We start from the raw sequence: 23,140 nt of genomic DNA on the forward strand, positions 1-23,140 counted from the left end.
AGTATTTTTTAATCAACAGCATTGTCCTATATAAGTTATAAATAAAGTTGATTTTTTTGCTTTGCTGTTTTACAAATGTACGTCATGCCCACTAACAAATTGAAAACTGTACCTATACGCCTTATTTTTAGTCCAGAATTTTTAGTATTTGTATTGTTATCTTAGAAATATATGCCATTACATACAATTATGCTTTGCATCTTTGTAATTTTATTCATTTAACCTTGCTTTGATATTTTGTCATACATAATATATATTTATTTATGTGATGTAATATCATGTTAATGTGGGGGAAGACATCATTATACTTGTATTGATTTTCCTGATTTAATAAAAACTTGAAAAAAAAACTTGAAAAAGAAAGTCTTACTGATTAAAATACTACAATAGGTAACAATTTTACAATTTAGTAGTGTCAAATTAACCCTGTGGTTATGACCCGTATATAGCATATTAGTCCTGAATACAACGTTTGGTGGTGCGCCTGTCAGATGCGGAACGTACAGATAAGGTAATAGGTAACAGGTGAATATACTATTGGTATCGGTAGCGGACTCGACCCGGAACTTCTTAATTATTGGCAATATTAATTACGTGGAAAACAAAAGGGCCTGGAGTGGTGTAATTTTTAATCTACACCTTTGTACTATATTAGTTATATATAAAGTTGAATTCTGTGATTCGTCGTTTTTACGTGATGACGGCTGACAAATTGGACCTCGTAATTTTAGTATTATAGATAGTTCTTGTTTGAATATGTTTCCTAGTATGTTTTTTTTTCTCTCTCTTTGTATGTTATCAGGATTTGTTAGACTATTAAATTACCCTGTTGTCCTACGTAGTTATTTATATTTTTATATACTATGTCGAATTGTTACACTATGTTGACTGCTCTTTTCCTTTTATTGTCACTAACTTTTACCTATTGTGCATGTCTTTTAGTTTTATTCAGTTAAATGAGATTTAATGCAACTTGCATACAAATGAAATATGCAGCTAGCTGTAAAACTAGGTTTATTCATTTATACAAAATGTCCTTTTTTTAAGTTTTCCCATTTACTGTAAATCTTGGCCAGGGTGCCGCAATATCTCCGTGCGCAACGTCCGAGTGTGTCCAGATTGACACTCCTTTTATTTTACTGTCAATGCTGATGGGATTTGTTTTTCTTGGGGATGAGAGTGTTTTTGGCTTTTTCAAAAAGACGGAAAAAGTTTGTACACTTAAGTCTCGTATAGTCTATCCACTGCATGCCTGGGCAATTTGCTTTCCCCTCCAAAGTCCCGGATTCATGCTACCCTTGTCGTTGCTGGCAGAAAATCAGTAAGTGTATACATGCTACATGTATTTGTAAAAATTACTTGTGTAGTCTACTTGTTCAAAAATAAAAACGAACAATGATGTTTCAACAGTGTATCTGCTATGATCGAAAACAACCCTCCGAACTATATATTTTCATATTTTTCCCAATTTTGTCTTCCATCGATACAATGTATTATATCATACTAGACATCTACTTCGTTTTGTGAATATATGTATTCGATGCAATCTCTATCATCAGTTCAAACATTACATCCGCGTATGTCGATTCTTTGAAAGTTACGGACATCTCTATTGGTATGATGAAAAAAGTTACGGACACGTTGTTTTGAAGTTACGGACAGCCTAAGTGTTTTTTTAAATCGTGCTGTGATCGTTTATTTTGTAGAATTTAATCACCTTTCCAGTTTAGGGGTTTCCCTAAACGATTAATTCAACTTTTAAATTCAGTTGTTTAATTGATGCATTCGTGGTATTGTTATTCTATAGAAGAAAAGTATCTAACCGACGCAAGGCGGCTCCATCTTGGGCTGTGGGTAACTTAAGTTACCCACAGCCGTTTAAGCACAGTGATATTCATATATGCCGGGTTAAACCAACTTTTGTACATGTATAGTAAGGTTGGTGTACTCCAACTATCAGAGAAGAAATATATCTATGGGAAGAAGAAGATGGTCATGTCATTGATTTTTACACAATTTTACCTAGCTGAGTGCTTACCCAGCAGGCACTCAACGTTGAATAAACGTTGAAATAAGGTTGAAATGTTGATCAACGTATATTCTATTTGATTTTATGTTCAATCATTAATAAAAGTGAAAAAGTGAAATAATAATTCGCTTTAAGAAGCCAGTTTTGTTCATTTTTTGTCAAAACAAGCTAAATAAAATACACAGAAGAATTATTCACTTGCAAGAGAATAATTCGACCTCATTGATATGAGAAAAAAGAAGAGCATGTGGTGATCTGTGGTATGATTAATTGTCATTGAATCCGTATTTATGTGACCATGGAAGTGACGAAGATGTATTTCCTCTCAAATTTCCAGGCAATTGCCTCACTAAAATTTATACATATATAAAAAAAAAATTATATAAGTATAATAGTCATTTGTTGTTCTGTCTCAACCTTAATTTCTGTAACTTGTCGTCATTCCTTTTAAACTATTCTTCCTGGATATAACTCAGCATCTCAACGGGTGATGTTTCTCGATTATATTAACCCAGTAACGATAATCATCATGGATCGTTAGTTAAATCAGGCTCTTGCAGAAAAAGGAAAAGCGACACTGAAGACGGTAAAGAAGGAATAATTCTAGTAATCTTTTTTTTAACAGAATCTGAGTATTGCATATAACTTCATCAAAAAACGATAAGTAGACTGACAAATAAAGTACTGGTCTTCGGAAGGGGGTAGTCCTGTCTACGTATTCATTTCTCCGTTTCACCAATTTTTGACAAATCAACGTTTCAACAATTTTTGACAAATCAAGTACTGGGCATCGCAAGGGGGCAGTCCTGTCTGCGTATTCATTTCATCTGAGACTACTATAACACTTCATATTATTCATAAGTTATATTTCAATTAGAATCTTTCCAAGTGATACACACAGGATGAACATTTTCAATACATGACTGACGGCAACATGGTGACATTTATACACACAAAGCGATACACAATCTAATTAAAAACCGATCTCTCATCGCTCCTGTTTCTGATATGTCGCGTCAGAAACAGGAGCGATGAGAAATCGGTTTTTAATTAGATTGAGCGATACACTGACCCTGTAATTCTTTTTTTTTTTATTGAACTGAAAAATTAAGTGTTCATATACTTATAGACCTACATGTATCATCAGTGGGAATTGAGATGATACGGCTTGTAATGGAAGTCGATACAGATCTTTATAATTGAAATACAGTTTAAAAATTAAGTGACTGATAATTTGTACATTTCTTCTTTTCCATGCTTGAAGTCCACTTGAAGTCATTTACGCTCATTTTTATACGACTGGAAAACTTTTTTTTTTGGATCGTATAATGGTATGATGTCGACGTCTACTGTCAGTGTGTCGTCGTCGTCTCACTCTGCGTCGTCCGAAGACATATTTGGTTTCAGGACAATGACTTTAATTAATGTGAATGCCACAAAAGAAAGCCTGGGATTGATTTTGGGGATGATAGTTCTACCCGGGTTTAGGAATTAGGGTCCCAAAAGGGCCTAAAAACAAGCATTTTTCTACTTTCAGGATAATAATTTGTGTGTAAGCATATTGCAATTGCTCTGAAATTGCACCACAATGTTTTATACAACAAGTAAAAGATTTTGACTCATTTTGGGGTCTATGGTGTCAACAATTAAGAATTAAGGGCCCAACAGAGGCCAAAAACAAGCATTTTTGTAGTCTATGGACAATAACTTGTGTGTTAGTGTATGGATCTCTCCAGAGGCGGATCCAGCCATTTTAAAAAGGGGGGTTCCCAACCCAGGACAAAGGGGGGTTCAATTATATGTCCCCATTCAAATGCATTGATCGGCCAAAAAAAGGGGATAAAACACACGGACCCCCCCCCCCCCCCTGGATCCGCCAATGCTCTCCGACATTGCACAAAGTTCCATATAACAAAAGGAAGGCTGGGATTGTGTTTGGGCGTTATTGTCTCATTCATGCAGGAATTAGGGACCATAAAAGGGCCCATAAAACAAGCATTTTTCTAGTTTCCAGACAATAACTTGTTGTAGTTTACAGTCAATAACTTGTGTTTAAGTTTATAAATCTCTCTGAAATTATACCTTAAGCTTCCATACTTCAAAGGGATGGTTATGGGGTTGTGACTTGAATCATTTAGCAATTAGGGGCAAAATAAAGGGGGGATACCAAGGTCTTTTCTGGTAGAAGGACAATTTAGACAATTTAAAAGCAGTGAGAGGGAGGTAATCCAATTTGAATTTAAAGAATACTGTTAAATATATGTGTAATTATCTTCCTTACACCGTTTGAAAATTATGTATTAAGAAATGATGATTGTCTTGAGATGATTAGCTGTAAAAAAAAATGTCATTTTATATTTTAATATTTTATGATGTATTTAAATAAGTAGTTATTCAGTGTTAAAAACTCCATTAGAAATTTGAATTGAGATTATTTTTTGGAATACGGGAAAGGGGGAGGTGAAAAAAATGGAAGGGGGGGGGGGGGGGGGGGGTAAATAAGAATTTATGGGGGGTACAATTTTTCTCATTTCAGATTGCAGAAATTAAAATAAAAATTTCTTCAAATATTTTTTTAGGCGATTAAATATTCAACAGAGTGTATTGCTCAAAAGCACATATTTTTTTTAAAGTTCATTAGACCACATTCATTCTGTGTTAGAAACCTATTCTTTGTCAACTATTTCATCCAAATCCAAATTTAGAATGTTATTACTATGAGAATAACGAAACCGGCACAGGGGCGGATACAGCCATTTTAAAAGGGGGGGGGGGGGGTCCTAACCCAGGACAAAGGGGGGGGTTCCAATTACATGTCCCCATTCAAATGCATTGATCGTCCAAAAAAGGGGGGGTTCCAACCCCCGGAACCCCCCCCCCCCTTCTGGATCCGCGCCTGCGGCAAGAAATGCAAAGTAGCATATATATATCGAAAAGCAGTACCACGGTTGTCCATGTAACATGGTGGTGTTCCTATAGAGGAAGAATATACAATATACACACGAAACAAAGATCCGGTTTGCTGAAAGTTGGTCCTAGTTGAGGAAATTTGACTGCATAGTAATTTCTGTTCGGAAATTTTGTATTTACTTCCGGTCAAAAACACACAAGTCCCCTCTTTTTACAATAATTTCTTAAGCTTTTTAGCCTTCTATAATATGGGGAAGAGGAAAGAATCTGGTACAGAGGAAGAACTAATCATCGGTAGGTGCTTCTTTATATAACTGTTGATCGTTTGTAGATGTCTAAAACAATAAGAGGCTCTAGTCTATGTGTCGCTTACTTCGGAATAATTTCTAGTCAAATCGGCACCTGGTTAATCTGGTCAAATCGGCACCCGGTATAGTCAGATCGGCACCTAGTCAAATTGGCACCTGGTTAAAAAGTAAAAACACAAAAATACTGAACTCCGAGGAAAATTCAAAAAGGAAAATCAAAAATCAAAAGGCAAAATCAAAAGTCCAAACACATCAAACGAATGGATAACAACTGTCATATTCCTGACTTGGTACAGGCATTTTCTAATGTAGAAAATGGTGGATTGAACCTGGTTTTATAGCTAGCTAAACCTCTCACTTGTATGACAGTCGCATCAAATTCCATTACATTGTCAACGATGTATGAACAAAACAAACATACTCAAAGAGTAAAAATGTCAAAAATAGGGGTACAACAGTCAATATTGTGTTATCATCTTAATATCACTACATAAACAACAAATGTAACAAAGTAGCACAAAAAGGCATACATCAAATTTAACATTCTCATTTTGCTTTTCTTATACGGCTGAATTTATCTATGTCATTGTGTATGTAAAGTCTACCCATAAATGAAAGAAGGTTTTCATTACTGGTGTAAAATTGCGCGTTTGAAATTCGCACAGGTAATTTTGTCGTATGACGGCATACATAAATGCAGACTCACGTAAAGTAGATATAACAAAAAACAGACTTACAGTAAAAATAATAAATAAAATAATGGTGTGGTTCAAAGTATGACGGGACACATAAGTACAGTTTCACGTCAAATACGGCTGAATTTATCTATGTAAAGTCTACCCATAAATGATAGAAGGTTTTTATTACTGGTGTAAAATTGCGCGTTTGAAATTCGCACAGGTAGACATAAAGATAATTTTGTCGTATGACGGCATACATAAATGCAGACTCACGTAAAGTAGATATAACAAAAACCAGATTTAACAGTAAAAGTAATAATAATAAATAAAATAATGGTGTGGTTCAAAGTATGACAGGATACATAAGTACAGTTTCACGTCAAATGTATATCATAAAAAACAGACTAAACAGAAAAAGTAGTCTTATTGAATAAAATAGTTTAGTCATTCATAGTATGTCAAGATCCTTAAGTAAAAGTAATATCAATAAATGAAATAATTTTGCCGTTCAAAGTATGTGGTTTTACGTAACCACAGAGTCACTTCAAATGAATATCTAAAAAAGACATATAAAAGAATACTATAATACGTAATTAAGATGATAACAAACGTCAGTACGAAAAATCTATACTTCAAGACCATCTTGTATTATTTGTGAAGTTGATACGGAATATTTATCAACAAGTTCTGGGTATCTTCCGATGAACTTTTTTAGAAAAAGGACGAGACGTTCTTTGACATACCCCTGGTTCATCAATTTTCTGCTCAGACACTGGTGACGTTTTACAAAGTCTGAATAGGAGCTGCAAGCTCTTGAATACCTAATAAGTTGGGAAATGTATATTCCATATGCAGGTGAAGTTGGTATATTACTACTAAGGTGGGGGAAATTGATAATTTCAAAATTAAAATCGTCTCGTTTGTCATAGATTCTGGTACTGAGATGACTGTGTATGTCAAATTCGAGGTATAAGTCTAAAAATGAGGCAGAGGAAGCCGTGTCTGTGGTCTCTTTAATTTCTAGTTCTGGTGGGTATATTAATGGAATCCAATCAGAAAAGTTCGGATTGTTAATGGAAAGAACATCATCAATATATCTGAAAGTGAAATTAAATAACCTGGCTTCTTTGATCTTCTTGTTTTTGACAAGTGTCTGAAGGAACTCCGATTCATATGAAAATAAGAAGAGGTCGGCAAGGAGAGGCGCACAGTTCGTTCCCATAGGAATGCCGACAATTTGTTGAAAAAGTCTACCTCCAAATTCAACAAATATGTTGTCAATAAGAAACTCCAGCATACTGATCACTTGTTCCTCTGTGTAGTATGTTTTACCCTTTTGTTCCTTATTAACAAAATATGCCTTATGGTATACCAAAGTGATAAATTTATAGCGTATGCTACCATTTTTATGATGAAAAGCATTGTGAATTATTTCTTTTAGACGGGTTTTCAATTTCACATGGGGAATGGTTGTATACAAGGTTGAAAAATCAAAAGTTTTAATAGAACTAATTTCAGAAAAAGACCGAGATTTAAAATTATCCAGAAGTTCTTTAGAGTTTTTCAGAATCCACATACATGTATGGTTAATACCACTACGTGAGTAAACAGTTTCACAGTATATCTGAAGACCCTCTTTAACTGCGGACAGAATTTTGGTCAATCTAATGGACAATTCTTTAGTAAAGCGGCACTTGATATAGTCAAATCGGCAGCCACGTTAGAAGTGTTAAGGTTCATCATAACAAATGGAAAAATATGGCCGTATTATCACCTCAAAAACTACTCTGTGTACAGACTTACCTGTGCTGTTTGAAAAGTTTTAATGCCTAGCATCCACTAGATATATAAAAGTTAAATGCATTTTGTGTTTAAGAAAGATAAAATCTTTCTTGGTTTTTGATGGGCATTTTGTTTTAATTATATATATATATATACAATGATATATGGGATATTGGATATATTTTATGCATTTTTTAACCAGTTGAGCATTTTGCAAGATTGTTGGTTTAATGCTGTTTAAACTTTCCTGAAAAAAACCACCATGATTGCTAATTATGTTGTACATGCATATGTTGTATGAAAGTTTGAATTGTTGAAAGTAACTCACAGTTTTCCGTTTTACTATTGCTTCTAATTGTCTCATTGTTAGACAACAGCTAGTGTAAGGGCTTCATAGTTTCTTATGAAGCTTTTGAAGAATAAAACATCAATAACTACCTTTATACTGTTGAACAACAAACATATTAACTACATGTACTTGATTAAAGATAATAATCAATTGAAAAGAAAAAATCGGTCATAGAATGTTAAAGACCATATTATATCAAATATTATTGGATGACGAATTGACTTTAAATAGATGCTGAATTGATTTTAAATAGGTGTTGACTTGCCTAGATGCTGCTGTAACCAGTTGCCGATTTGACTTTTTCTATGGGTGGCGATTTGACTTGTACCCCTTACCTTGGTCTATGTGCATATAAATTTCAACAACGGACACTCTCCAACATATGATTGTAGACAAGAATAGAATTCATGACGAAATCAGTTTACATGATCGATGAAGAAGAATTTTTTTTAAAGATTACAAAAATTTATGAAAAATTGTGAAAAAATTTACTTTAACATTTTCAAAGGGCAATAACTCATGGAACGGTCAATTGACAATTTTGATCATCCGACTTATTTGTAGAGTTTACTTTTTTACAATTTACTTTCTGAACATTTTTGCTGTTTTCAGTTTATCTAATATAACAGTAAACATGGTAAAGATAATGACAAAAAAACTGAAAATTTTCCTTTAAATTACCAATTCAGGGGCTAAACCCATCAACAGGGTGTCTGATGTGTGTGAAAAGATTTTTTGAAAACCTAAAAGATACAAAAATTACAAAAAATTGTGAAAAATTAACTTTAAAGGGCAATACCTCCTTATGAGATCAATTGACAACTTTGGTCAAGTGTACTTATTTGTAGCTCTTACTTTTCTGAACAATTTTGCTGTTAACAGTTTATCTCTATCTATTCTAATGTTCAAGATATTAACCAAAAATTGCAAAATTTCCTTAAAATTACAAATTCAGGGGCAGCAACCCAACAACTGGTTGTCTGATGCGTCTGAAAATACATTGTATCTGGACAATGTATTGTCCATTTGTATCTACAGATCCTCCTTGATTTATGTTGAGAAGTTGGTATCATTTTGTGAGCTCTGCTTGCAGTACCTCTACATGTATTTGTATATAACATCAAAGATCAAGTTAAGCATGTTTAAGATACAATGAACTTAAGATGTGATGTATATTAACATGTATAAATTCACTTCTAAAAGTTTGACATCAGTAGACATGGTAGATAATGATTGAAATTTGATATTTTACAGATTCCCCTCCAGGAAGCTCACACAAGAAACACAAAAAACATAAGAAAAAGCATAAAAAGAAAAAGGAAGGTGATCTTGAAGAACTTTCATCACCAAAACCATCAATAAAACTGAAATTGAGAATTGGTGGTGAAACTTTGGGAACTAAAAGGTTTGTGGTATAAAATCACCAGTACCTGTATGTAATATTTAGATATTGTAGTAAAAACGTCACATATATATATGCTTGTTTGAAGTACATGTACATGATGTGTACATATGGTATTTAACAAAAGAAATAATTTGAAATCAGACCTATGCCTTTGAACAAAATAGACTAATTATTGATTTATTTTGAAAACTTTACAAAATAGGATGCCACATTGTTAAAAGTATGTTGTATTTCAACAAGATGATTTATAACATCTGTTGTACAATGCTGAATAAAATATTATCTTGTATAATCTGTATTACTAGTATATAAATAAATATTCTATGTAAAAATAAGAAGATGTGGTATGATTGCCAATGAATAAATTCTCCACAAAAGACCAAATGACACAGAGAAATTAACAACTATAGGTCACCTAGAGCCTTCAACAATGACTAAAACACATACCGCATAGTCAGCAATAAGAAGTCCTGAAATGACAACATTTCCTTTGATATATTATTGCATTAAGAAATATATTTACCTATTTATTAACCTACTAATTTTTTTATTTTTCATATATGCAGTGTACAAACAATAAATAAAGAATCATCAGATGAGTCACAAGATCAGATTATAGATGTCATGAATGATTCCTCAGCATCAACAGGTAGGTTACATGATCAGATTATAGATGTCATGAATGATTTCTCTGCCTCAACAAGTAGGTCACATGACCAAGGGCCACATGATCATATTATAGATGTCATGAATGATTCCTCGTCATCAACAGATAGAACACAAGATCAGATTATAGATGTCATGAATGATTCCTCATCATCAACAAGTAGGTCACATGATCAGATTATAGATGTCATGAATGATTCCTCAGCATCAACAGGTAGGTCACATGACCAATGGTCACACGATCAGATCATAGATGACATGAAAGATTTCTGGGCATCAACAGTTTAGTCACGCGATGATGACAATAACAGATAATGTATGTCAAGAATGATTCTGGGCATCAATAGGTGGGTCACGTGCCAAGATCAGATTGAAGATGTTCTGAATGATTTTTCAATATGATATGAAGGTTTCTTTAACTACAAACAATATGTCATAGACTGAAAGAGCAGAGCATCTAGTATTATTCCTGTATTATTTCTATGTCACCAGCTTAAACAAAACAATACCTGACGCAAACAAAACAATGCCTGACCTAAATAAAACAATGCCTGACTTAAACAAAACAATGCCTGACTTAAACAAAACAATGACTTAAACAAAACAATGCCCGACTTAAACAAAATAATACCTGACGTAAACAAAACAAAGCCAGACTTAAACAAAACAATACCTGACGCAAACAAAACAATGCCTGACTTAAACAAAACAATACCTGACGTAAACAAAACAATGCCTGACTTAAACAAAACATACTGACTACATTCTATAAACCTCTTTATGGTGTACAGTTTTTATTGACATCCATTTTGTTATTTGTTAGAGATCAAGGAGGAACCAACAGAGAAGAAGCCAGATGTAGATACATCAGATGAAGAGAAACAATGGTTGGATGCTCTGGAGAAAGGCAACTTAGATGATTCTGGTATGCTTAGGAGAAGTAAAGATCCTAAAATGTTAACTGCCAGACAGGTACAGTTTTTAAAGCAATTGCTTTTATGCCGTCGCGTATGGCCATCTTTGTGACCCAGATCAGAGACTCCGCCCATATCAAGCCATAGTATTTTGTTAAACAGGCTCCTGGTCAGTCATTCTTTAACACCTATGTATGTTTTCTAATGCAATACATAGCTTGAAACTTTAAAAAAAAGTTAGTGGATTTAAGAAGTTTCAGAATATGTTCTTGTAGATGTATTTTTGTATTTAAAGGGTCAATCGTTTGACTATCAAATAACATAGAAGTCCGAGTGAAAAAAGGTACATTTTTATAAATGCGATTCCGTTTTCCGCCGTTCGTACGATGTTTCAACAAAATATGGATTCATTTCAGTTGTTGATTTAGCATTGAAAATTTAACTGAATTATCTCCTAATAAATACGGTTTTTTATGTTTAATTTGTGTTTCTTTAAGAGGTCAGGTGCTCTTGTTCATTCATAAAATTATCGTTCATTCATACATTTATCGTAAAATCAAAATCACTACACAGGTTAATGCGTAGTGTCAAATTATTACCTGTAATCTAAAAATAGACAAACTTTATTTGCGCAAATAATTTAGCGGAACGAAACCCTTGTTGAAAACACATAACAATAAGTTCGTTTTCCTTTTCTGTCAAAACTCCGTAATATTTATCGATCACCTTACTAATGAAATGGCCCCGTCCAAACGTAGTAGATGCCAAGTCGGTCCAGATGAAGAGATATTTACAATTTGGAATTTTCTAGTTTATTAATACATAGATTTTAAATATCATGATCAAAACTGGGTTTGCATAACAAATGTGAGATGAAACCATTATCCTCGTCTTTTCAGTGAACAAGTCTACTACGTTTGTTGACACTCGACGGTACACCATGTTAGCAATTTTATTTCACATGTTTTCGAAATATTGAAGATCATTTTTCGCAATGTTTCCTGAAAATTGATAAATATCAAAGCAACGTAGAGCTGTTTGTTCTTGTTCCTATAATAAAATTGAGAATGGAAATGGGGAATTTGTCAAAGAGACAACAACCCGACCATAGAAAAACATACAACAGCAGAATTAAGGTCACCAACAGGTCTTCAATGCAGCGAAAAATTCCTGCACCCGGAGGCGTCCTTCAGCTGGCCCCTATACAATATGCAATATATATACTAGTTCAGTGATAACGATTTAATGTCATGTTTGTCTGTGATGACCCCCCTTTTCGGGATTGCATGAGAATTGTAGTTATCTCGTACCCACATGCACTTGTTTCTATCCATAGGAAGGTCGACTATCCATATAAAACTATTTATATGGATAATCGACCTTCCTATGGATAGAAACAAGTGCCTGTGCTCGTACTGCATCAGAAGGACACATATCAACTGAGCAATAATGTTTGGAACTTAGTTTTAAAAATGATGACAAAGTAACATTATGAAAATATTTTTATTAAGCTGAAATATACATTTATTCTTTACATGTTTATGTCTTAAAAGATATTTTATTTCTTTCCCGTTTTTTAACATTTGCGTCTGGAAAGTTGAAATGTTTTAACTTAATCATTTGTGTTAATAGTTAAATATAAATTAATAATGAAAATTGTTAAAATTAAATCAATAAAGGAAATTATTGCCAAGGAAGTTACAAACACTACCAGGGGATAATCCATGATGATTTCTTTTTGAGTTATATGTTTCAGCACATGTATATTTGACCCCAACTTTAGCCTGGTAAACGTGTTGTCTCCTTGTGAAATATAAAACATATTAAAAATGACTTTCTGCTAAAGTCTTTTATTTATATAAAGTTAAAACCTTCTTACTTTTAACTAGACAACACTCATGTCAGGTTTAATTCTTGTATATATGTGGATGAAAAATAAAAGTCCCCAAACATTAACATGGCAGCAATTGCTTTTACAGCCTTTAAGGCTTTGATTATTGTACTAAATAAAATTAATTTTACTCCTGGTGTAAACCAATAACTCATGTCAATAAAATAAATTTTGATTTACTATACGATGCCTCAAAAGCTGAAATGCCTGATGCATACATACATTTTTGTTCATGGTTACTGATATGTTAAAAAACGAAGAAAGTGAGTATTTCTTGTTCTCAATTGACTTCATCATTTGTACTCTGAGTGATAGTTGTCTTATTAGAGCCCCGCCAAAGGCGGGTCCCCTATAGTGATCAGTCCGTCCGTCTGTAACACTTTGTGTCCGCTCCATATCTAGAGAACCATTATGATTTCATACTTTATACTTTACATGTTTATTAACCACCACCAGAGGGCGTGTCATGATGTATGTACAACTTCCTAGGTCAAAGGTCAAGGTAAAAAAACTTTGGTTTCAGTTGACAACCCTGTGTCCTGTGGTGAAGATCGTGTCCGCTCTATATCATGAGAACCGTTATGATTTCAAAGTTTATACTTGACATGTATATGAACCAACACCAGAGGGTGTGTCATAATTTATGAACGACTGCCTAGGGCAAAGTTCAAGGTCAAAAACTTTGGTTTCAGTTGACAACCCCTTGTCCTATGGTAAAGATTGTGTCCACTCTATATCTTGAGAACCGTTATCATTTCAAAGTTTATACTTGACATGTATATAAACCAACACCAAAGGGTGTGTCATAATTTATGTGCAACTTCCTAGGTCAAAGGTCAAGGTCAAAAACTTTGGTTTCAGTTGACAACCCAATGTCCTATGGTAAAGATCGTGTCCGCTCTATATCTTGAGAACCGTTATCATTTCAAAGTTTATACTTGACATGCATATAAACCAACACCAAAGGGTGTGTCATAATTTATTTACAACTTCCTAGGTCAAAGGTCAAGGTCAAAAACTTTGATTTCAATTGACAAACCCATGTCCTATGGTAAAGATACAATTTTTTAATGCACATTATTCACAGCGGGGCCCACAGAGATGGCTCCCATCTCAATGATATCTAGTATTAGCACTCATATCACATCTCCTTATATTAACATCTGTAGCATACAACAAATATCATGATTATAACTTGAAAGAGGGATGACATAAAAAAAAAGTACTGCCACATGAAATATAGCTACTGGTTTAAATGAAGCAACAGTTCTATTTTCTGACCTTTTATTGTAGAGAGCATTATTTCATGGAGATCAACAAGAATTGATGCAGCTACCTTCAGGTATGAATTATTTATGTCTAAATTTAGATAAGACCAGTAGTTCCGTAATTCTTGTATCATCAATATAAGAGGTGAGCAGAAATTGTCAGCAATGAAACAATATGGCAGCAGATCTTTTCAAGCTTAAATGACTAAATACTAAGCATAGAACTGTCTAAGAGAGGGGAAAGTAGACCAAAATTTTCATGATTTCTAACACTTGCTCAATGTGGGCTTTAGGTTACAGCCACGTTGAAATATTATTATGTTAGTTATAGGCAGGTGGAATTATTTTACAATATAGGTTAATGATGGATGGAAGTAATATAATTGACAGTTATAGACAAGTGTAACACTCTATTTATGTAGGCTATAAAATTGTTTTAGACCATTAATATTTGGGGCACTTTATGGCTTGCTGTTCATTGTGAGCCAAGGCTCTGTGTTGAAGGCTGTACTTTCACCTTTAATTGTTATCTGTTTATACAATATAACTTGGATGGAGAGTTGTCTCATTAGCACTCATACAACATCTTATTTATATAAAGACAGTTGAAACTATTATTATCTTGGTTATATTTGTGATTTTGGGCCCTTTTATAGCTAACTAAGTGATGTGGGCTTTGTTTTTTGTTGAGGGTCGTGCGGTGACCTCTAGTTGTTAATTTCTGTGTTATTTGGTCTCTTTTGTAGAACAGTCTCATTGGCAATCATGCCAAATCTAAGTTTGAATACAAATACTGTGGATTCATCGTAATTTTTTGAATACCACTTTTCGTGGGTTTCGTGGATGTAGGTGAACCATAAATTTAAACTTTTCAACGATTAAAAATTTTATTAGGGCTCTTATGCAGCTTTTGGCAAAACATGGTAACTACGAAATAAATTAAATCGTTATAAAAAAAGGTATATGACAAGTGGAATTATAATTATGTAGGTTTTGAAAAATTAGTATTGTTTTATTTTACAGGTTATAGACAGGTAGAATTAACAGAAGAACAAATGGCAAAGAGACAACAGAGAGCAAAGAAAAGAAGACAACAAGCTCATGAGAAAAGAGAAAAAGATAAAGTAAGTGGAATAAGAAAGGTTTAAACATGTGAATGGAGCACTGTAAAATCTTTCTTGAATGGTGATGACACAACACCATGATCAATAGAAACAAACTCATTAAGGAATAAAACAACAAAAAAATACAGTGAAGATTCCTCTACTTGAACCACAAAAAAATGTTTTGATTTTAGATAGAGGATAATAATTTTCTGCTATACTTATAGCAAATGTTATGTTCTAAATCTGCTTCAATCTAAAAATATGAATAAATTTAACTGAGATACTGTAGACATAATTGATCTTTATTCAATATTTATGAATTTGTTTTCAAAACATTATACAGGCACTGAAATTTTTCACATTAATCTCACTAAATCAAAACCTTATTTCTATGCCCCACCTACAATATTAGAGGGGCATTATGTTTTCTGGTCTGTGCGTCAGTCCGTCTGTCCCGCTTCAGGTTAAAGTTTTTGGTCCAGGTAGTTTTTAATGAAGTTGAAGTCCAATCGACTTCAAACTTAGAACACATGTTCCCTATGATATGATCTTTTTAATTTTAATGCAAAATTAGAGGGTATTCCCCAATTTCACGGTCCACTGAACATAGAAAATGATAGTGCGAGTGGGGCATTCGTGTACTGGGGACACATTCTTGTTATTAAGAGGCCTAACGTCAAAAGTTTCACTTTGGCTTAATAGATTTATTGAAATAAAGCTTTTGGTATTGGAGTACTTGCCCGTTGATAATTATTTTGGTCTGCCCCTTAAAAAGTAAAAAAAACTTGGACTTAGGCATGGTGTTACTTGCAGTGGTGACAGCATCAACAATGTATCAGTTTGGTATTAGCTCAATTGAGTGGTATGTCAATGGTATTTGGTCTACAGGTGTGTTATCACTGGCTCATCTTGTTTCCATGATTCTTCAAAAGATGAAAATAATAATAAAAGAAATGACATCCTTATGCAAAATATAAAGCAATATCAACTTTGGTTATCAATTGTAAATAACTCATTATGAAATTTCTTAGTTTCATTTTAAGTTTTCTAGAATACTTTGTGAAACCTACAATACATGCTGGTATTTTTTATATTCTAATTTCAGAAACAGACACTTGACAGACTGCTGAAGAAACAGGAATCTAAAAATAAATCAATGAAGGTAATTAACCCAAGACAGCAAACTGACAACTGGAGCCTTGTGGTTGTTTGGTTGATCTATATCAGTCCATAAAACAATAATAATCTCCTGACCAGAAAAGTCATAGGCGGATCCAGGGGCGGATCCAGGGGGCCCTGGGGGCCTCGGCCCTCCCCCCCCCCCCCTTTTCGTGGGAAAAATTTGGTTGATTATATAGGGAATCACTGAAGCATGACTGGAGCGGGCCTCCCCTTAGGAAAAGTTCTGGATTCGCCACTGAAAGTATATTGATCTAGAAAAAAACTTTTTGGTTGTTGTTAGAAATTTGTTTGAGCATCAAGGTCATATTTGAATCTTTGTTGGTTTTTCTTTAAGCAATAGTCAGGATATTCACTCTATTATAAACAACAAGTCCTAACAGAATTTTCCAATTGAGATATCAAAGTTCATTTAGTCATTTCAAAAACATCCAACAATCAATCAAAGTTCATTTCTCTCACTTTATTTTACAAAGGGAAATAATTCAATCTCAGTTATCCTAGATTTTGAACAGTTGACATCTACAAGTTTACTTGACTGTTGATAAAGATTATTATTCACTTAAATAAAAATATTCAGCTAGAATAAGATCTACAAAGGTGTTTGCAGTTATTTTCCTTTTTTGACTTGAACAGAGAGCTTTCATTGTCTATTTTAAACTAACATAATAAAATGTTTGTGAAGAAATATTCTGATTTATGAATATGCTGATTGGCTGGCTCACAGAATGAATGATGCACTACAGTATAAATCATTACTATTTTCCGTTATCCTTTGATATTATATAAATGTAAATAATTAGTGATCATGTTTTTTTTTCAGACCAAAAGTTCAAAAAAGAGTACTGCTCCCAAAGTACATTATATAAATAATCAAAATGGAATATCTATATCAGTACCAACAGGTATACAGTTTCCATTCTCTACAGAAAAAGCCAGGTAAGTGTAGCCTACTAAAAAAAAAGAAATGTACACAACACCTTTTTGCAAATGATTTGTTTACCTAATTTCCTGTGAAGAGAAATAGCATGAATATCAGTGTTCTTTCCATTAATTTCATAATACATCTGGTTAAAGAACCAGAGGAAAACACTGATGATAATTTCAAACTGGATCTTGTCTAGTTTGTAGAGTGGTAATTAAAATAGAAAATTGTAAACCAAAAGTGCAAGAAATAATAAGTAATACAAGAAGTGCAGAGAAAATGCCTGAAATGTCCTCTGATACGGAACGTCTGGAATAAGTATGGTATCGACGAATACCCAAATTTAATGTACAAAAAAAACATGAACATGAACAAGGCAATAGTACCAGTTTAAACATTGTAAATAAAGGTTAACTTAAATATTGTTCGGTTTTGGAGAAGTTATTGTATAATCATTAAAATTGAAATTACAAAATCACAGGAACAATATCCATAATATTAATTAAAATCTTTAAGGTAAGTACCAACACCTCTTTGCCAAAATATACTGATATTTTAATTTTTTTTTTTACAGAAGTCAATATAAATGGCCCACTCATTTGACAACATGGCCCATTATTTTTTAAAATGGCCCATTTAATTTATTTTTGAGGGGCCCTGGCCCCTGGGCCCAGAGTAAAAAAAACCTTCCAGATCACTGATTATGCTGATATGTTTACTGCTTTCATTTGTGAATTCATGAAAATCATTAGAATAAACTTAGTAATGTGTAACAACAATTCAACCAAACTTACACAGATATAGGATATAAAATATAAATTGTGAACATCACTAAAACATTATGTTGATAACCCACTGTGAATTCATTATTATTTGTTGGATACCAATTTTCGTGGATTTCGTGGGTACAGGTAAACAACGAAATTAAATGTTCCAAGAATGACAAATTTTCTATAGGCTTGTATGCAGACCTCGGCATAACCATGAAATATCCTCAAACATACAAGTTTTCCTTTATCCACGAAAATTGGAAACCCACGAAAATTGGAACCCACGAAAATTGGTCCCCACGAAAATTGGTCCCCACGAAAATTGGTACCCACAAAAATAAATGAATCCACAGTAGTTGTTATGCTTATTCATTGTATATGATAAATTATACATAGTTGCAATCTTTATTTTGCAGTCCTCCAAAACCAAAGACACGTTGTGGTGTAAAAGGATGTTCAAATCTAAAGAAATACTCTTGTTCCAAGACTGGTGTACCCCTGTGTAGTTTACAGTGTTATAAAACAAACATATCTGTGTGTAATAGACCAATCAAAATAGAGGTGGTATGATCGATGTTAGCTTGGAATAAGACAGCTTAAGTGATTCCAAGTTAATTGATAGATATATTGAATGAAGGAGAAAGCACTTTGTCATAAAATACTGTGTGCTCATGTAATTTTACAAATTTCAGAAGCATGTGAAATAGTTTTCTCCCCTCACTGATTTAATCCGATTAGGACATAGCAATATTAATTGAAGGACATGTTAGTGTTGGTTGCAGGACATATTTTTGTTAACAATTGTGTTAACATGATACAAGATATTGTTAATGAACCTGCACAGTTGGACCGGAAACTGAGTGATACAAAGATAAATGATCAAATCAACTTAGTATTATTATCAATACCACACTCAACAGAGAGAAAGTGTTGTTTAAATAAAATATACATGTAAAGTAAATTGAATGGTAGTATTCCATTTCAATTTTGAATTTGTTCTTGATCAAAAGCACAAAGAATGAGCTTAAAAGAGCTTTAAATTTTGTGTGGCCCATGAAATGGCAAAATCGGTCAAACTTGTCAATTTTCAAAATCTTGTTAGTTGTATTGATTAATAGTAGTATGAGGTTTTGCTCACAACCAATAATTATACCCCTGTTGAATAAAGTTTAGAACAAACATGATGTAGATCATTGGAACAGAAATTCTGTCACAAAGTACATCATAACAAGATGAAGCTTGGTTCCTCAAAACTATGTAACAAAATGTTACCAGTTGAAGTTATTTTAAGAAAACATCCACACATAAGTGTAATGGCAAAATTAACAAATGGTCCAACAGACAGAGTATGGACAGAGGTAAATAGTCCCACCCCTCTTTTTGTGTTGGTAATTAGATGGTAGTCTGGTGACTATATTTTATATCTACTGTATGAGATTAACATGTAGAATTTGACATATTACACAGTGTTAGTAATCTTAAATATTTCAACAAAATCTGTAGTAATTATATTAATGATGATGTAATACATAAACAGCATTTATTCATCTTGCATTAAAGTATGATGTTTAAGCTTCACAAATGTAAATATCTCATTGAATCTCTTGGCATCCTTTGTAAATGTCTTAACTTTTACCAACAGTTGTCTCACCTTGACAGAGTCACAAAGCAAGACATAGATATGCTGTTTCTGTTGGTGGCATCAGCATCATCAACAATGTATTAGCTACTGATTAGGTCTAGTTTATGGTGAACCACAAGTGGTAGATTAATCATATTTGGTATGCAGTTGTACAAGCATTGGCACATCTCATTTCCATGGAGATTATTTGGCCATTCCCCCTCAGTCATGGTTTATTGACTGAAACTTTTGCTTATTTTAAATGTATTAGATTGTGATTAGGTAGGTTTATGGAGAACCACTAGTTTTGCTCCGTCCCATTAGTCATTGTCTATTCACTTTGAAAATTTTGCTAAGTTAACATGTATGGACATATTTGTCTAAGGGGCTAGCTGATGGACACCTCCAGGTGCCGTAGTTCTCACTGCATTGAAGACCCATTGGTGGCCTTTGGCTGTTGTCTGCTCATTGGTCGGGTTGTTGTCTCTTTAACACGTTCCCTATTTCAATTCCCAAATTTATTAGTTTGTGATTAGGTAAGTTCAATGGGAATTATCAGTGATAGGCCAATATTAATTGGTATTCAGTTGTAAAAGCATTAGCACATCTCATTTCCATGGAAAAATATTTGGGCCTGCCACCTCAGTCATGGTCTATTGACTTTGAAACTTTTGCTTAGTATACATGTTTTAGTTTGTGATTAGATCAGTTTAAGATGAACTGCTTATGTTAAGTCAATGATATTTGATATGCAAGTTTATTGGCATTTGCAAGTATGGTTTCCATGGAGATTATATATCAACACTCCTTCTTCATGGTTCATTGACTTTGAAACTTTAATACATAGTCTATAAGTTAATCTGTGTTTAAGTTTGTTTAAAGGGGACTACTTATAAGTCAATGGTATTTGTTATGCAGTTGTATTAACATTGGCACATCTCATTTACATGAAGATTGTTTAGCCTTGTACATCAGTCATGGTTCATTGACTTTGAATATTAGCATAACTTATGCAAGATGTTTAAAGTATTGCTATGTTTGCATAATCAAAATTACACAGCTACTTTTGTACAAGTAATCTTGATGTACAGTTCTAAATATGAATATCAAATGTACATCTGTAAAGCTGTATATTAACTGTACAGATGTAAAGTTGTATATAAACTGTACATCTGTTAAGCTGTATTTAAACTGTACATTTTTTAATCCGTGCATAATCTAAATATATAGATTCTACCACTGCCTTTATAAGTTTATTTATAAGTAATATAAGGAAAAAATTGAAATAAATTTTCACAAAATTTTCTTTTAGATACTATCTTTTAATTAAACAAGCTTCTGTCCAAGTTTGGTACAAATCCAGGATGATTTGGAAAGTTATAAGAATTTTTAAAACTTTTACCACAGAGTGAATGTAAGGTTAACTTGCTGAATAAAGTAAGTCCATTTACAAGTAAAATACGAATAAAACAGGTTTTTTTTTTTACCAGATTTACTTCTGGATACTATCTTATGATCATAAACATGCTTCTGCCAAAGTTTGGTAGAAATCCTGGATAATTTAAGAAAGTTATAAAAATTTACCACATTTTAGTGAATATTTGTTGACGCCGATGAAGACGACATCGACGGCGGAATGTAGGATCGCTATGTCTCGCTTTTGCGACAAAAATCGCAGGCTGGACAAAATTACCATAGCTGAATAAGTTAAGGGGGTAGACCTTGGTTCAGGGAGATAACTCTTTAAATCAGTTAAGCGTTTGTAAAAGTCAAGTTCATCAATGTATTTTAAGCATTTACCTGAAACAGATTGAAAATAATCTATGTAACCTAGAAGCTTAGAATATATTTTTAAAAAATGGTTGACACAAACATACTGATGATTTTAAGAGTTACTTCCCTTAACCTAGGTCTACCTCCTTAAATCAAACCGACGGTAGCTTATGGTTAACTACACATAAAGACAATCACTCATACCATAAGTATGGATTCCAGTCGTAAAATGGTCTAATATCAGTTGTGTGTCATTAAATTATAAAATGTATATATATTGATCATAAAAAAGGCCGAAGACCTATACCTTCCGTAAGTACTGCCAAATGAAGATGACAGTATATAATAGTATTTTAAATCAGAATACAATGTTTTATGTTCCTGATGAAATTAAACATGATAGCAAACATTATAAAAACGTATTGGAGAGCTTTTTATCACACAGTTTTATAGGAGTTGCGTTCACACGGTGTCTTCTTTTTGTCGAGCCTTCGACTTTAGTCGCAAAAGCGAGACATAGCGACCCTACATTCCGTCGGCGTCGTACACAAATGGCCACTCTGTGGTAATGTTTTTGAAATTTTAATCATTTTCTTATACTATCCTAGATTTCTGTCAAACTTGGACAAAAGCTTGTTTGTGATAATAAGATAGTATTATCCAGAAGTAAATTTTTTAAAAATAAAATTCAAATTTTCCCGTATTTTACTTATAAATGAGGGTTTGGATGGGGTTAAATGATTAAAGAATAATGCCCTTTAAAATGAAGATTAAAGAATAACAGGCCAAAAAAATGAAGATTAGAGAAAAAAAGGGGTTAATTTGTTAAGATAAGAGAACAAAAGGGGTTAATTTTTTGAAGATTAGAGAAAAAAGGGGTGAACATTAAATGTTTACAGAATAACAGTACAACCCCCCCCCCCCCCCCCCCCCCCTCTCCCCCATCCAGACCCTCATAATTGGACTTAGTTTTTCTGTTGGCAGACATTCACTCTATCTGTGGTTAAAGTTTTAAAATTTTTAATAACTTTCTTAAACATTACTGGGTTTTTACCAAACTTGGACAGAAGCTTGATTATGGTCTTAAGATAGTATCTAGAAGTAAATTTTGTAAAAAATAAAATCCATTTTATCCGTATTTTACTTTTAAATGGACTTAGATATTCTGCCCAGGAAACAACCAATTCACTCTGTGTTAAAGTTTATAATAATTTTCTTATACTGTTTTGGATTTGTACCAAGCTTAGACAGAAGCTTGTTTATGTTCAAAAGCTAATATCTAGAAGGAAATTTTGTTAAAATTTTGTACCTTTGTATCTGTATTTTACTTATAAATGGACTTAGTTTTTCTTCCAGTAAACATTACATACAGTCTGCAGTTAAAGTTTTTATGTCCCCACCTACGATAGTAAAGGGGCTATATGTTTTCTGGTCAGTGCGTCCGTTCGTTCATCCGTCCGTCTGTCCCGCATCAGGATAAAGTTTTTGGTCTAGGTAGTTTTTGATGAAGTTGAAGTCCAATCAACTACGTATACAGACTTAGTAAACAGGTTCCCTATGATAT

The 23,140-nt window shown here is 33.2% G+C and overlaps 1 protein-coding gene across 1 annotated transcript; it reads left to right on the forward strand.

The window, feature by feature from the left end:
- Window positions 1–5,088: 5,088 nt before the first annotated feature.
- On the forward strand, window positions 5,089–19,764 carry LOC139528583 (INO80 complex subunit B-like). The gene is made up of 9 exons (XM_071324617.1): window positions 5,089–5,233; window positions 9,313–9,463; window positions 10,030–10,112; window positions 10,953–11,101; window positions 14,228–14,276; window positions 15,226–15,326; window positions 16,414–16,470; window positions 17,311–17,426; window positions 18,599–19,764. Exons 1-9 carry the CDS (start codon window positions 5,188–5,190, stop codon window positions 18,750–18,752), a joined length of 906 nt encoding a protein of 301 aa, XP_071180718.1. The 5' UTR covers window positions 5,089–5,187; the 3' UTR covers window positions 18,753–19,764.
- The last annotated feature ends 3,376 nt before the right edge of the window (window positions 19,765–23,140 follow it).

The sequence above is a fragment of the Mytilus edulis genome, chromosome 6, assembly GCF_963676685.1.
Source record: "Mytilus edulis chromosome 6, xbMytEdul2.2, whole genome shotgun sequence".
In the NCBI taxonomy this organism is placed as follows: Eukaryota; Metazoa; Mollusca; class Bivalvia; order Mytilida; family Mytilidae; genus Mytilus; species Mytilus edulis.